General features: G+C 29.3%; 1 protein-coding gene across 3 annotated transcripts in view; it reads left to right on the top strand.

The window, feature by feature from the left end:
- Positions 1-15,047, top strand: part of supt3h (SPT3 homolog, SAGA and STAGA complex component) — a 155,786-nt gene extending 140,739 nt beyond the window's left edge. For all 3 annotated transcript variants that reach the window (XM_051133106.1, XM_051133107.1, XM_051133108.1), the window contains exon 12: positions 14,643-15,047. In XM_051133106.1, coding sequence (XP_050989063.1) covers positions 14,643-14,684 — 42 coding nt within the window. In that variant the 3' untranslated portion in view covers positions 14,685-15,047. The remainder of the gene's footprint in view (positions 1-14,642) is intronic.
- Positions 15,048-15,885: the final 838 nt, after the last annotated feature.

Here is a 15,885-nt window from a genome sequence, read left to right as displayed (position 1 = left end):
AAATCCCACTTCACAGCGAGGTGGTGTACAGTACGGCCCATTAAGTCGGAGTTCTGGGGATGCACTTCCCCGCTGGAGTGCGCTGGATCTGGCTGCGTTTCGCCTCCCCAAATAACGGGGCTCCGCAGCACAATAACAACTCTAATCCTTTAGCCAGAACTCTCGAAGGTGCCGCTTTACTTTAAATCACGCCGCTTTTAGCATCTCTTCAGTTCAGGCTCGAGGACGGAGCTCAAGTTCTGATTATAATAGCGCTGTTTACGGCAAACCCTCGCTGGGCATTTCCAGAAAAATTAAGCAATATCAAGATCCGTTGGGTTTTATGATGCCATGCCTTTTATTTACTGACTGTGGCTGTGGCATGACTTGGATCAGGGATTCCCAAAGGCTTTTCCAAAGAGTTTTTGTGATCTAGGTTCAGTCTCATAGTTATTTGCAATACTACAATTTACAAATAGATAGATAGATACTAGTTATTTATATATTTATCAAATTATTTCAAAATAATTGTAAATGATTAACCTTAAATTATTTTTAATTTTATTTTGCAAAGATGGCTTCTATCTATCTGTCTATCTATCTATCTATCTATCTGTCTATCAAATATATAAATGTATTAATTTATCAGATAAAAAAAAATTTAATTTAAAAACTATTTAAAAATAGTTGTAAATTATTGACCTTAAATAGTTTTTTTTATTATTTTTTCAGTCTCATAGCAATTTGCAGTGACTACTATTTATTTATTTATCAAATTATTTAAAAAATTTGTTGTAAACTATTGTTTATTTATTATTGTTTAATTTTTTTTTTTAATTTTTTCAGGCTCGTAGCTATTTGCAGCGACCACTATTTATTTATTTATTTATTTATTTATTTATTGATCAAATTAATTAAAAATATTTGTAAATTACTGACTTTAAATTATTTTTTATTATTTTTTTTTTTAGTCTTGTAGCTATTTGCAACGACTATTGTTTATTTATTTATTTAATTATTTATTTATCAAATTAATTAAAAATATTTGTAAATTATTTACCTTAATTAATTAATTTATTTATTTCTCAGTCTCATAGCTATTTGCAACAATGGCTACTAATGGTTTATTTGTTCGTTCATTCATTTATTCATTCATTCATTCATTCATTGGTCAATCAATCAAATAACTAAAAAATAGTTGTAAATTATTGTTCTCAATTTATTTTGTATAAGTTTTTCAGTCTCCTAGCTATTTTCAACGTCTATTTATTTATTTATTTATTTATCAATAAAATAATTTAAAAATAGTTGTAAATTATTAACCTCAATTTATTTTATATTATTTTTTTGAGTCTCATAGATATTTGTAATGACTACCATTTATTTATTTATTTATTTATTTATTTATTTATTTATTTTTTAAATCATTTTAAATGATTGACCTTAAATTATTTTTAATTATATTTTCAGTCTCATAGCTATTTGCAACAACTTCTATCTATTTATTTATTTATTTATTCATTCTATCAAATAATTTAAAAACAGTTGTAGATTATTGACCTAAATTTTTATTTTATATTATTTTCAGTTTTATAGCTATTTGCAATTTATGTATGTAAGTACGGGTTTGAGTAAAATGTTAATATTTGTTGTATTCTATATAAACTTTCTTCCAAATTTCAAATAAAAATAATAATTTAAATAGTTTAAATTCAATTTTCTTTTCTTTTTTTTTTTTTTTTTTTTTTTTTTTTTTTGTCTTCATTTGTTGTGATTGAAAATCAGGGTTGTTCCCCCAAATATTGGTTTCTTAACTCTTCTGAAGTTTTTTTTGGCCTCTTTTTTGTTGACCAATTGTCAAAAAAATAAAAAATACTGGAAATGACAACATTATTTAAAATTTGGAAGAAATGTCATCAGTAGTTTACAGAATAAAATAAAAGTTATTTTATTCTATAAATTGTAAATCCATAAATGGTACTAGAATTGTAAATATAATAATAAAATTTACATAAATCTGTGTAAATGTGCTTTTGTTGCACATTTACATATTACATATTATCTGAAATTTCATTTAATTATATAAGCTCTGAATTAAATTATTATTGATACTTTTTTAATGTAATTGTTTATTGATATTAGTATGTAAAGTATTTATGTAAAGTATCAATGCAACATTTAAAAAAAACTGATTTCGAGCTGTATTAGTGATCTGTATCCACTGTACCGCTCGGCTCTGCTCGTTCTACCCATGAAGCCCGATGGTTTTACAGACACAGATCCACTCTCTCTCGAGCTGGAAGACGGTCTGAAATTCGTTATTGCATTAAAACCCACACTTAGCCTTGTCTATTTTCCTAAGCCCTCTGGATTTCAGATCGAAGGCGTTTGAAGGAGGTTCTGACCCGGGACGACTGTACATCGATACAGTTGAACTCGAGCGCTGGCAGTCTGACGGCGGGGAAGTCCCGGTCATACGGCATCTCGTGCGCGCCGCAGCCTTGATCCAATTCAGCCGGCTCCACGCAGACAGGACCTCTCCGCGAATCCCCGTCCCGCCGGGCGCCAGCGCACACACACATCAGAGCTGGCGCACATTCCCACATCTGTCTCGTGCTGCTCATGAATATGCACGAGCAGGAGTTACGCTTATGGCAACGTCTCATTACGCTCGGCCAAATGCGCGCTCATGCAGCTCTCTGCTATCTTGTCTTGAGACCTTTCATTCACACGTTAGAGGTTAGTCCACCCAAAAATCAAAGTCCTGTCATTTATCATCATTTGCTCGACCTCATGTTGCTTCAAGGTGTGCTTCACATCTCAAGCTGTACATTATAGCTTTGAAAATAATGCCTTTTGCTGCAGCTCTCAAACGAAGAGGAAGTTTTAATAATATTTCAGAAATAATTACAAAGAAATGGCAGTTAACACATTAAATTAAACATAACATTTAAAATGATTAATTTTACTTTTAATTTCACTTTTTTATGTTGAATTAAAAAAAGGTTTTTAACTTATAACTTATTTCATTTAGTGTAATGTGTGTGTGTGTGTGTGTGTGTGTATATATATATATATATATATATATATATATGTGTGTATATATGATTTTATATTATATAGGTTTATTATATGTATATATACTATGTCTGTATAGTTTTTTATTAATTTTATTTTTAATTTCACTTTAGAAGTGTTTAAATAAAAAAAGTTTTTATCTTTTAACATTTCATTTATAATAAATATAGTTATTTAGATTATTATTTATATTTTATGTGTTTTAATATATTTTATATATATATATATATATATATATATATATATATATATATGTATGATTTTATATTATTAATTTTATTAATTAACATTTGGCTCATTAAATTAAACAAAATTTTGAAGTAGACTGAAATTGTTTTTATTTTTATTTTTATTTTTTTGCCAAATGTACTTTAATAATACTATTATAATTAATATAATATTAATAATAATTTTGTAATTAATGTTTTTGTCCATTTTTAATATGTCTGTATAGTTTCAATTCATTTTATTTATTAATTTAACTTTTAATTTAACTTTTTTTTTAGAAGTGTTGAAATAAGTGTTTATCTTTTAACTTATTTCATTTAAAGTTTAATTTATAATAAATGTAATTATTTAGTTTTAGTATTTTTGATGTATTTGTAATATATTTAATATATATGCTTTTATATTATAAATTTGATTAATATTTCACAATTAATTACAAAGAAATGGCATTTAGCTCATTAAATTAAACCAAATTTTGAAGTAGAAAGACTGATTTTTCTTTTTTTTTTTTTTTTTTGCCAAATTTACTTTAATCATAATAATTTTGTAATGAATGTTTTGTCCATTTTTAATACGTCTGTATAGTTTTTATTAATTCATTTTATTTATTAATTTAACGATTAATGTAACTTTTTTTTAGAAGTGTTAAATTAAAAAAATGTTTTTATCTTTTAACTTATTTCATTTAAATTTGATTTTATTTGATTCATTTGATTTTATATTATAATATTATAACATTTAATTAAGGTTTCACAAATAATTACAAAGAAATGGCATTTAACAATCAATTAAACAAGAAATTTTGAAGCAGAAAGATTGAAAATAAATTTTTTGTCAAATGTACTTCAATAATAATTTTGTAATTAATGTTTTTTCCATTTTTTTTATATATTTATCGTTTTTATTAATTTATTTTATGAATTTATTAATGTACCTTTTAATTTCACTTTTTTTTAAGTGTTGAAATGAAAATTTTATCTTAACTTTTTTTATTTAAAGTTTAATTATAAAATATAATTATTCATATTATTAATATTTATTTTTAATATATTTAATATATATATGATTTTATATTCTAAAAAGTTATTAATATTTCACAATTAATTACAAAGAAACGCCAGTTAACACATTCAATTAAGCAAGAAATTTTACAATTTCTTTTAGAAAGACTGAAATTGTATTGTTTAGTCAAAAGTACTCCACTAATAATTTTTACGATGTACTTTAATCGCACGTTTATAACTCTTTAGCACTTTTTGAAGCTCAACTTTCATTGCGTGCTAAAGTGCATCCAGGACATTTTGCTAAACATCTCTTTTTGTGAAAAAAGAAAGAAACTCATACACTTTGGAACGACCTGAGTGTGAGTAAATGATGACAGAGCTTTCATTTTTTGGGTGAAGTATCCTTTCTTTTTCTCGTCCAGTTCCTGCCCAGGCTCGCTCTGTGACAGATCTTTGTTTTTCTTCGCTGGTATTTATGTTCTTTTTGTACCGAAGTGTTTAAATGTATTCCTGACCCTTTTGTCTAATGTGTATCTTGGCCTGCGGACTTTGCGTAAAAATGACAAGAGCGAACTATTGGAGGTGTTCGGGCTGAAATATGCGCACAGCTCAGTTTTATGGAGCGTGCGAAGGACTCGCTTTTGTTTATTGACACTAACAATGTTTCTGTGTTCATCAAACCGGCCGGCCAGCGTAAAACGATGACTGTTTGAACGGTCACACACACAAGATCCGCGGCTTATTGTTTATGACACGTGATAAACAATGCCTGACGGCCGCCATTTTTTTATTGAGCATAAAAATAAGAGGAAGACAGAGTGATATTGTAGCTAATGAGTTACATGTGCGCCTTCCCCTCAGCGCGGGACTGATAATTGGAGTGTCATCTCTCGGCGGAGAGGAGACAGTTTGTCTCTCACATTTACGCGGCCGGCCAGCGAGAGGACACAGCGGCGCTGATCAAAGATAAAGCTGCTCTCGCCAGGGGTCGTCCATCTTTTTTTCCTCACGATCCTGGCAGTGATGCAGCTTAACAGGCTAGAAAAGAGAAGTGCAAACAGTTTCCTTCCTCACGCAAACAAGACGACCAAAGAAGCTTTTCTTTCATCTTGGCTCCGTTTTTGCCTGCCAAAGCGTCCGGAGCACTAGAGAGTCGAGCTGTTCTCTCCTTGTAATGGTGATCGGATCACGCCGAGTTTAATATTAGAGCTGTTCAGCTCTCATAACAAAAAATTATAACGCTTTAAAATTTTAGAATTGATTGCATAATATGTTGAACAAATGGGTGTCTGGTATCTGTAGTCCTGAAAATAATATATGCTACCCTGCACAAGTCTCTTTTGCTCATCAAGGCTGCATTTATTTGGTGAAAAAAATACAGTAAAAATAGTAAAACTATGAAATATTATTACGAATCAAAATAACTGTTTTCTGTGTGAATATATTGTAAAATGTAATTTATTCCTGAGGTGCAAAGCTGAATTTTCATCATTACTTCAGTCTTCAGTGTCACATGATCCTTCATTCTAATATGCTGATTTGGAAACAGCTAAATAATTTTATTTTATTATTATTATTATTATTATTATTATTATTTATTTTTTTTTTTTTTTTTTTTGGAACCCGTGATTCAACTTATACACACACACACACACACACACACACACTCACACACACTTAATTTGTTGTATGGATTGCAGAAAAATAGTCTTATATTATTTGGAATATAATGCATTTAAAAATATAAATTAATTAATTTGAAACTAATATATATGGTTATGTATTTGTATATATTAATTTGGAATATTATTTAATTATTCAAAGAATAATTAATTTAATTAAATTAATTCATGTACATATACACTACCAGTCAATCAAACACTTTTGATCCATTTAAAGCATCCTTGCTAAATAAAAATTTTAATTTCTATAATTTTTTTACCAAAAAAAAAAAAAAAAAAAAAAAAAAAAAGTGTATAATGTTACAAAAGCTTTTTCAGATAAATGCTGATCTTTGGATCTTTCTATTCATTAAAGAATCCTGAAAAAAAATGTACTCAAGTGTTTTAAATATTAATAATAATAATAATAAAGTTTCTTGAACAGCAAATCAACATATTAGAATGATTTTTGAAGGGTCATGTGAAAATTCAGCTTTGATCAGAGGAATAAATTACATTTTAAAATATATTCAAATAGAAAACAGTTATTTTAAACAGTAAAAGTATTTTAAAATTGTACTGTTTTTGCTGTACTTTCAAACAAATGCAGGCTTGGTGACCCTTTTGACCTTTGTGTAAACAACTGCAGGCCGAGAGCAAATCATCTTGCGCGTAAATGTAAAACCCAAACGGTTGGAGAAAATCATTAATTCACATCATGCAACCAATGCAAATTGAACAGCTTGCACAAATAACCGCCGACATATGGTGGCCATTCACAGGAGTGACGGACACGAGCGCGCGTCCAATAAAGCCTTCCAGACCCCTGCCAGCCTTCCGTATCCAGCGATCCCAGGTTTCTGATGCGTACGCTGTGGATTTCAGCACAGCCCGTAATATATACGGGCAATAAAATCAGCGAGGGTCAGTTGCTGGGCTACTGGAATGCGTTTGTACAGCGGCGCTTCTGTGCGCGGCCTCTCAAACCGCACGGCCTCTTCCTTCTTGTACTGTCAGCAGGCGATATTTCATCAGAAAGCCTCTCTCTGCACAGATGCTTCCTCTGCCCATGTTGCAGATATTTTTTTCCCGGAGTTTTTCTTGGACCCCGTCGGCTGGGTTTCGCCCCGGCAGAGGTGCGGAGGGCGGCCGCGTCCCGCCACCCACCGCCAAGGCCAGAGGCCGGCCTGGATGAGCCGCGTCTGAACCTGGAGACCTCCGCCGAGTGTTTCCATAAGGGGGGAGCGGAGGTCTTACTTAGCACTATTCAAAAATGGAGATTTATGAATGGTCGAACGGAGGCGTCACGAAGCCCAGTTTGCAAAAGCGAGAAGGCAGACTGAGATCAAAGAAGCGTTCTTCATCACTATCCCTTTACATTTGACTCTATTGTTTTTATTTTAGGCATTCAAAATCATTGAACTTGCTCTTTGCATACTTCCCTCAAGCAAGTTGCAGGTGTTTGTGTCAAAATGCGGACATGTTTAGTGAATTCACTCCTTGATTTTGTGTCATTTTTGGTGGGTAAATAGTGGCAGGTGTCACCAAAAGTGACCAACAGCTGTCTGATTGCAGCATTTTTGTTTTTTATATTTTTTATTTATTATTAATATTATTTAACAGATTTTTATGTGTGTACATTTTTAACAAATATTTTAAATGTAATACTTAATATGCTAAAAGAAAATACTTTATAAATCTTATATATTAACAATTTTCTGGTCTGTAAATTAAATATAATTAAATATAAAACAGCCATAATTAAATTAAATAATGAAATATTATATTATATTATATTATATTATATTATATTATATTATATTATATTATATTATATTATATGATTTAATAATAAAGAATTATTATATACTTGAATTATTTTTTATAATTTATTTAATAATCTGTTAAAATATATAACATAAATGGATGTGGCATGAAATATTACATGAAAAAAAATCAAAAAAAGAATGTAAATGTAATTTTAAAAATTTTATTTGATAGATTTTTATATCTATTCATTTTTTTTTTATATTTTAAATATTGTACTAAAAATGTACTAAAATCAGATACTTATATTATATTGTATATATTATATTATGACCATATCCCAAATATCACAACTCAATTAAATATAAAACATAATAAAAATAATTACATTAAATAATAAAATAATATTATATTATATTATATGATAATAATAAAAAATTGTATCATAATTTTTTTTTTTATAATATAACTTATTTTATTTAATTATAATTATGTTAAAATGTATAACATAAATGGATGTGGCATGAAAAAATGGTTAAAAAAATGTAAATGTAATAAAATCAAATCAAATATTAAGTGGTTTAATAAAGCATGGGAACAGGCCAGGTATTTGTCATTTTATTTGATAGATTTTTATATGTATTCATTTGTAAAAAAAAAAAAAAAAAAAAAAAAAATCAAATATTGTACTAAAATATAAATGATAATAAATGAATATATATATACACACACACACACACTTTTTTTGTTGTTAAACTTCTGTTAAAATATGTAATTAATGGATGTGGCATGAAATGTTACATTTAAAAAAAATTCTGACACTGTTCCTGACTGTATGGGAAGTAGAATCTGTGCTGTTTTCCTTTCTTTTCCGTTTGCAAAGTATAAATAATTATCAGAGGGGAGGACGAAGCTTGAGACGCTGCGACAGCTCTCATGATTGAAAATATATTCCATACAGGAAGGAACTCTTCGCTGAGATATATCTCCATTGCTTCCCGTCGAACGTGCACATTATATACATATATCAGGCTGGATTTATTTTTCAGGATCTTTAGGGAACCCCTCTCGGTCAGCTTCCTCCAGGATGTGTATTTATATGTTGGAAAATAAGCCTGTGATGTTGTGTGAGGCCGAATGAAACTGAGAATCTGCTGTGCTGGAAAAATCCAGCATGTAATAAAGCGCCATTCATGCTCAATCTGTCACACCGAGTGAAACCCAATCACAGCAGAAGTCACACAATCAATCAGCTCAGTATACAGACTTCGCATGTGTCAAATCAAAGCTTTTATATTGCATTCTTTATCAACATACAGAGATTTTCATTTGGAAATGTTTGTTCATGTATGTCATTGATTTCAAAAAGCTTTTACATGTGTTAAACATGTTGCTACAGTATTCTGGGTAGTTGCTGTGTGTAATCTAGGGTGTGTCAAGCAGTTGCTAGGGTATTCTGGGTGGTTATTATGGGATACATGGAATGTTTTTTCATAGTTGCTTTGTTTATATGGTTGCTATTAGAGATTAACCAATAATGGATTTTACTGATACAGATAACATCAGTAAGAAACATAAGAAACACAACACTCTACATAAAATAGTGCTTTATTACAAAAAATAAATAACAGTACTTAACCAAGTACATATTTTACAGTCAGTGTAATGCAAATTGAAAACCACTATATCGTAGTGGTCATAAACCTCACCAGTGGCAGACTGAACATCAAAACTCAACATCTGCAGCAGTTTTATCATTGGTAGAATACAAAAAGTAAACTTGGGTATTAAGATTTGTATGGCTTAATATAACGTAAATGATGTCTTTTACTGAAATATGTAGTAGGAAACCCATAAAAGATTTGCGTTAAAAATCCACCTATTTTGAAAGATGGGAGGCGCTATTATTTAGATGAGCTGCTGGCGCTACCTGTTGCTATTTTTACTGCAGCACAACCTGAAATACACAACTCGGAAAATAAAATATTGATACGCTGATCACAGCTGCTGAAAGTATGGAAGCCCATTTCCGCCACTGACTAAAAAATAAAAAATTATTTGCAACTTATTATCTGACTTTAATTCTGACTTTTTTCAGAATTACACGATTCAAACTTGCAATTCTGATTTGTTTTACTCTGAATTGTGAGATGTAAACTCGCAATTGCGAGTTATAAAGTCAGAATTGGAAGATGTAAGCTCAATTCTGACTTTTTTCCTTCAGAATTGTTGTACAAACTCACAGTTGCGAGAATAAAAGTCAGAATTGCAAGATTAAAACTCTCAGAATTTTAAATCTTGAAATTGTGACTATTTTCTCAAAATTGTGAGTTTATATCTCATAGTCACAATTCTGAGATATAACATGCAATTGCGAGTGAAGTCAGAATTGTGAGATAACTTGAAATTCAGACCTCACAATTGCAAGCTTGTATCTCACAATTCTGACTTTTTTTTTATCATAATTGTGAGTTATAAAACTTGGCAACCCTGGAGGCATCAGTGATTCCACATCTAGATGTCAAAAGTCAAAAAATCACAATTATGAAATACATAGTCACAAGTCTGAGAAAAAAAGTCAATTTCGAGATACTAATTGGCAGTTCTGAGAAAAAAGTCAATTTTGAGATACAAACTCAATTCAGAGTAAAAAAAAAAAAAGTCAATTTTAAGATACAAACTTGCAATTCTGAGAAAAAAATGTCCATTTTGAGATACTAAATGGCAATTCGGAGAAAAAAGTCAATTTTGAGATACAAACTCACAATTCTGAGAAGAAAAAAGTAAATTTTAAGATACAAAACTTGCAATTCTGAGAAAAAAAGTCCATTTCAAGATATTAAATGGCAATTCCGAGAAAAAAGTCAATTTTGAGATACAAACACAATTCAGAGTTAAAAAAAAAAAAAAAGTCAATTTCGAGATATAAATTAACAATTCTAAGGAAAAAAAGTCAATTTTAAGATACAAACTTGCAATTCTGAGAAAAAAGTCAATTTTGAGATACAAACTAAAAAATAGTAATCGAAAAAATAGCACCCACATAGTCCGAAATCTGCATGAAACACTATATATATATATATATATATATATATATCATGGGTTTTCTACTACATAATTCAGTAAGAGACATCATTTACTTTTTATTAAGCCACACAAGTCTTAATATCCAAGAAAAAAAATCAATCAACTTGTAAAAGTAGCCGAATTCTGCAGGAAAACGACAGACTTGGCAACCCTGGAGGCATCAGTGATTCCGCCTCTAAAAGTCGCTCTTGCTCTTGTACAGAATAACAATAATGGAACACTCCAGCAATGGACGCATGCTAGAAAAACTATCGCCACTGATTTTCAGTGTAATCAATAGAACCATAATCAATAGCTCCAGCAACTGGTGCCGATTAATCGGCAAAACTGATAAATCGGTCAGCCTGTAGTTCGTAGGGTGCTATGAGTGATTGTTATCTAGTGGGTTTATATGGTTGCTAGGGTGTATAAATGCATGCATCAAGCTAAATTTGCATGCATTCGGTGTGAGATGATGAACAGAAGTTTCGTTTTTCCACATGCGGTGTAACAGATACAGGTGCAAACGTAAAAGCGTTTCCCGTTACAGCCGCTTGTGAATCACATGTTCTCCTGTTCCTCGTCGGTACTGATTAGAAATCTGCTCTCCAGTGTGCTGATCCTATAATTGGACTGGGAGATAATGACCCAAAGAAACAGAAGTCGCCGGCAAATCAAGCCTCGACCTTTGAGCTTTGATACGCTGCTTTATGCGTTCCAGCTTGACAGAGCTTTCACAATATCCTTTCTCTCTTGCCTTATTCTGTCAGCTTTTTTTCCACTCAGTTCATGTTTCTAGGCCTGTATCTAGTTTGAGTCGTCTGTTTTCCCGAATCCGTCTGGGACCCGTCTCCGTTTCGCGTCCGTGTCCCGTTAAAACCAGACAAATGAAGAGAGTTCGCCATAATACGAATGCAAAAAAACACGCATCAAAAACAAATTGTATCGGCCAAACGGCGCACATCTGCTTTCGATTCTCCGTTTCTTTTATAAAAAGGAAATTAAATGACATATATAACGATCTACCACCCCGAGTGGCTTTGGATTTCCTCGGCTCCTTCCTTTTCACCCACAATGCAGCTGTACGTATTGTCTTGCCGCGGTGCTTTCTCTTGTGTTTCTCCCTGTGGTTGAATAATGATAATTAATGGCGTTGTCGGTGGCGTTCGCAGGGTTCTGTTCATAAAGGCACTTGTTATTTTTATATGTTGCCCGTGACTGGATCCGCCTTTCACTCCGGGTTTGCGGTGACCTGATGGTTTCCTTCATGAAACACAGATCTCTGTTGGCAGAAACGCATGATCCAGAGTCGTGTCCTTAAGTAATTACAATGATGTTTGTGTGTGACCACTTATTACTGTCCGACCAAGTGCTTATGGGAGCTCGGATGACAGATGATGTTAAACGCCTCGTACAGTATGAAGGATACGCAGTGTTTTAATGAAAAATGGTGATTATGATGGGATTCATGTTGGTTTCATACATTTGTGATGAATCTTTACACTGTTTTTTAACAAAAGTTTGGATTTAACACCTCTAAGTAGTTAACCAAGTAAAATTAATTCCTTCATTTAGGCATTGAATACACTATACACAAGTTGTTTATATGATTATTAGAGGATGTTATATAAGAAAATACTATTTCAGTCTTTGTTTCGAAAGTTCATTCAATGTGTTACGTGTTATTGTGAAATCTACTAGCTAATCAAATGAGCTCATATTACAAATGGTCCTGAGCATCTTCAGGTGTCATTTATATGATGTAAAACATTTACTGTATTTTTTTAAACATTTATTGCATTTTTGCATTTAATGTAATAAATAATTTAATTATTTTTAATATAATAAAATAATTGACTAATTTTTTTTCCCCACAAAAAGACCAAAGTGTTATTTAAGGTGTCATTTATGTGACGCAAAACTGAATAATGTACAAATGTAAAATAAATCAAACTAGATAACAAATACGAAATTATAAATAAATTGTAAAAATATAAATTGAAAAATATAAAATAAATGCATACATTCATTTTAAATGTATTTATTTATTTTTATTTTTGTTTTATTATTATAATTTTTTTTTTTTGTCCAAAAAGATCGAAGTGTCATTTCACGTGTCATTTCTGTAATGTAATTTTAATACAAAAACTTAAACATATATTGTATTTTCTGCATTTAATGTAATAAATAATTTTATGGTTTATAGTTATTAAAATTCGAAATAAATAAAAAAAATAAAAATAAATCTAAAATAAAAATTATAAAATAGATACCTTTAATTAATTAAAATAATTTTAATAAAAAAAATAAAATCTAAAATAAAAATTAAACGCACACACACAAATAAATAAATATTAATATAAAAAAATATTGTTTAAATATATAATTTAGTAGTTAATAAATAATACATAATTTAATAGTTATAAGAATTATAATAGTTATATATATTATTTATAATAGTATATATATTATTTATAATAGTTATATATATTATTTATAATTATAATAGTTATATAAGAATTATAATAGTTAAAATAAATAAATATAAATAGTAATATAAGTAAATATTATTCAAATATGTAAATATAATATTTATGTAATATTTATATAATAAATATAGAAATATAAAAATTACATATGTGTATATATATACATATGTGTATATATACACTTACACACATATATATATATATATATATATATTTTTTTTTTTTTTTTTTTTTTTTTTTTTTCGTTTTTTACCAAATTAGATAATATTAAAAATGCTCATGAGCATCTTGTCATTTCTGTGAGGTAATTTTAATATAAAAACTGAAACATTTATTGTATAAACATTTACAGCATGTAATGTAATGAATTATTTAATAGTAATAACCGCATAAATCAACACAAAAGACATGCATGTCATTGACCCATACAGTACTTTATTAAAAAAAAAAAAAAAAAAAAGTAAGATGTTTTTTTTTTTTTTTTTTTATAGTTTTATTTAGCAAGTATGCATTAAACTAATTGAAAGTTACAGAAAGTGACATTTATATTGTTACAAAAGATTTCTATTGCTTTTGAGCTTTGTAGTCATTAAAGAATCCTGGAAAATAAAATGCATTACAGTTGATAATCAAAAATGTTTTTTTAAAGCAGAAAATCAGCATATTAGAACAATTTCTGAAGGATCATGTGATGCTGAAGACTGGAGTAATGATGCTGAAAATTCATCTTTGATCACAGATATAAATTACATTTTAAAATATATTGAAATAGAAAGCAGTTATTTTAAATCGTAATAATATATCACAGTTTTTACCGTTTTTATGATTAAATAAATACAGCCTTAGTGAGCAGTGAGACTTCTTTCAAAAACATTAAAAAAAAATCCCAAGAATGGTGATGTGTTTAAATTTCTGCATAATTATATGTATTTTCGGTGCCTTTGAAACATTATTCAGGCAAAAATATTTGAATCATAAAACATATTTGCAACCTAGTTGTTATACGGTTCAGAAATAAAATATGTGAACCATATAACAACTACTTTGCAGTGGTGTGGACCCTCACAATTACACCCCTGTGACATTTTTAAGGTCGAGCCTTCAACAAATCAGAATGCCTTTCCACAAATAGATTCATAAACCACTTGTTAACCACATTTGTTTTGTATCTGCGTTTCTAATAGATGAGGACGGTGTTTCGTAACCCGCAGAACCAGAAATACTTCGATTAAACATTAAAGAGAAAAAAAGGCAGCGCATTCCAGGCCGTGTCGTCTGCGAAACCGGAAAACGAGAGCCGGCCTTCTGCCTCTGTGGAACTGGAGCGCTAATTCATAACAGATTTGCTTTTCTCTTGTGTTCCCCGACAGAGTGCCTACCGCAGGAACGGGATGACTTTCCTGGCCTGCTGAGGTGAACGAGAGGAGTCGTCTCTGTCTGCGGGTGTGTTTACAGGTTCGTTTGGACGGGAAGCGCCGTGGACTGGCACAGATCGGGACTAGACGCATTTCGTTCGGTTGCCGTTCGTGTAAACTCTAGTAATAGGAGTTTCTTCTTTTGTAAACAGGTCTAATTTTGTATTTTTAGTGGGTTGCAATAAATATTGCATAATAATTTCGTTCTTATTGACGATGATGTGTAGAACTAGTTCCTGAGGCTTAATTTTTTTCGTCTTTCTTCGTCTGAAAAGTCAGTGAAGATAATAAAAGATAATGAAAGCCTGTGTAATACTTTATTTTTTCAATTGTAATATCTGACTTTTGTATTTTTGTACCATTTCTGTTTTTTTTTTTTTTTTTTTTTTTTAGATTAAACATTTTGAAATAAAAATGTGTTGTGAGTTTATTTTTATTTTATTAATTTATTTTTGTGAACAAGACAGAAGAATCTTACTTAACTATTTTCTGTATTTTTTTGTCCATTTTTATCCATATATATAAAAGTAGTATTACATTTTTAAATGTTTAATTTTTACCTTTTTACATATTTTTTGTAGAAAATTGCAATTTAAAAATAATAAATATATTAGCATTTAAATATAAATACTAAAATGTTACTAATATATAAATGCTTGCTAAAAACTACCATGGTATTCACTTTTTTCATCATATTTATTTGTGTGTGTTTATTTTTGTTTTTATTTAAATTTATGTATTTATTTTAGAATTTTATTTTATATTTGTTTAACTTATTTATAATATTGGATTTGTTTATTTATTCTACATTTCTTTACTTTTACGTAATATACATTTTGGAAAAATATTAATTAATTTATTAATTTGTGTGTATGTTTAATTTTTATTTATATTTTTATTTAAATTAATTTATACATTTTTATTTCAATTTTATATTTTATTCAATTTTTGTTTGATTTATCATTTTGTGTTTGTTTATCTAGTTTTATTCATTAACTTTACATTTGTTTATCAATTCTACATTTGCTTAATTTTTTATAATATAATATAATATAATATATTACATTTTTATTTATTTGTGTTTAATTTTTATTTATATTTTTATTTAAATTAATGTATTTATTTCATTTCATTTTTATTTACGTATAAAGCACAAACAAACACAATAATAATAATAATAATAATAATAATATACTAA

This window comes from Labeo rohita, chromosome 17 (assembly GCF_022985175.1).
Source record: "Labeo rohita strain BAU-BD-2019 chromosome 17, IGBB_LRoh.1.0, whole genome shotgun sequence".
In the NCBI taxonomy this organism is placed as follows: Eukaryota; Metazoa; Chordata; class Actinopteri; order Cypriniformes; family Cyprinidae; genus Labeo; species Labeo rohita.
Note: the sequence above shows the minus strand (reverse complement) of the source record. Positions and strands in the feature narration are given on the sequence as shown.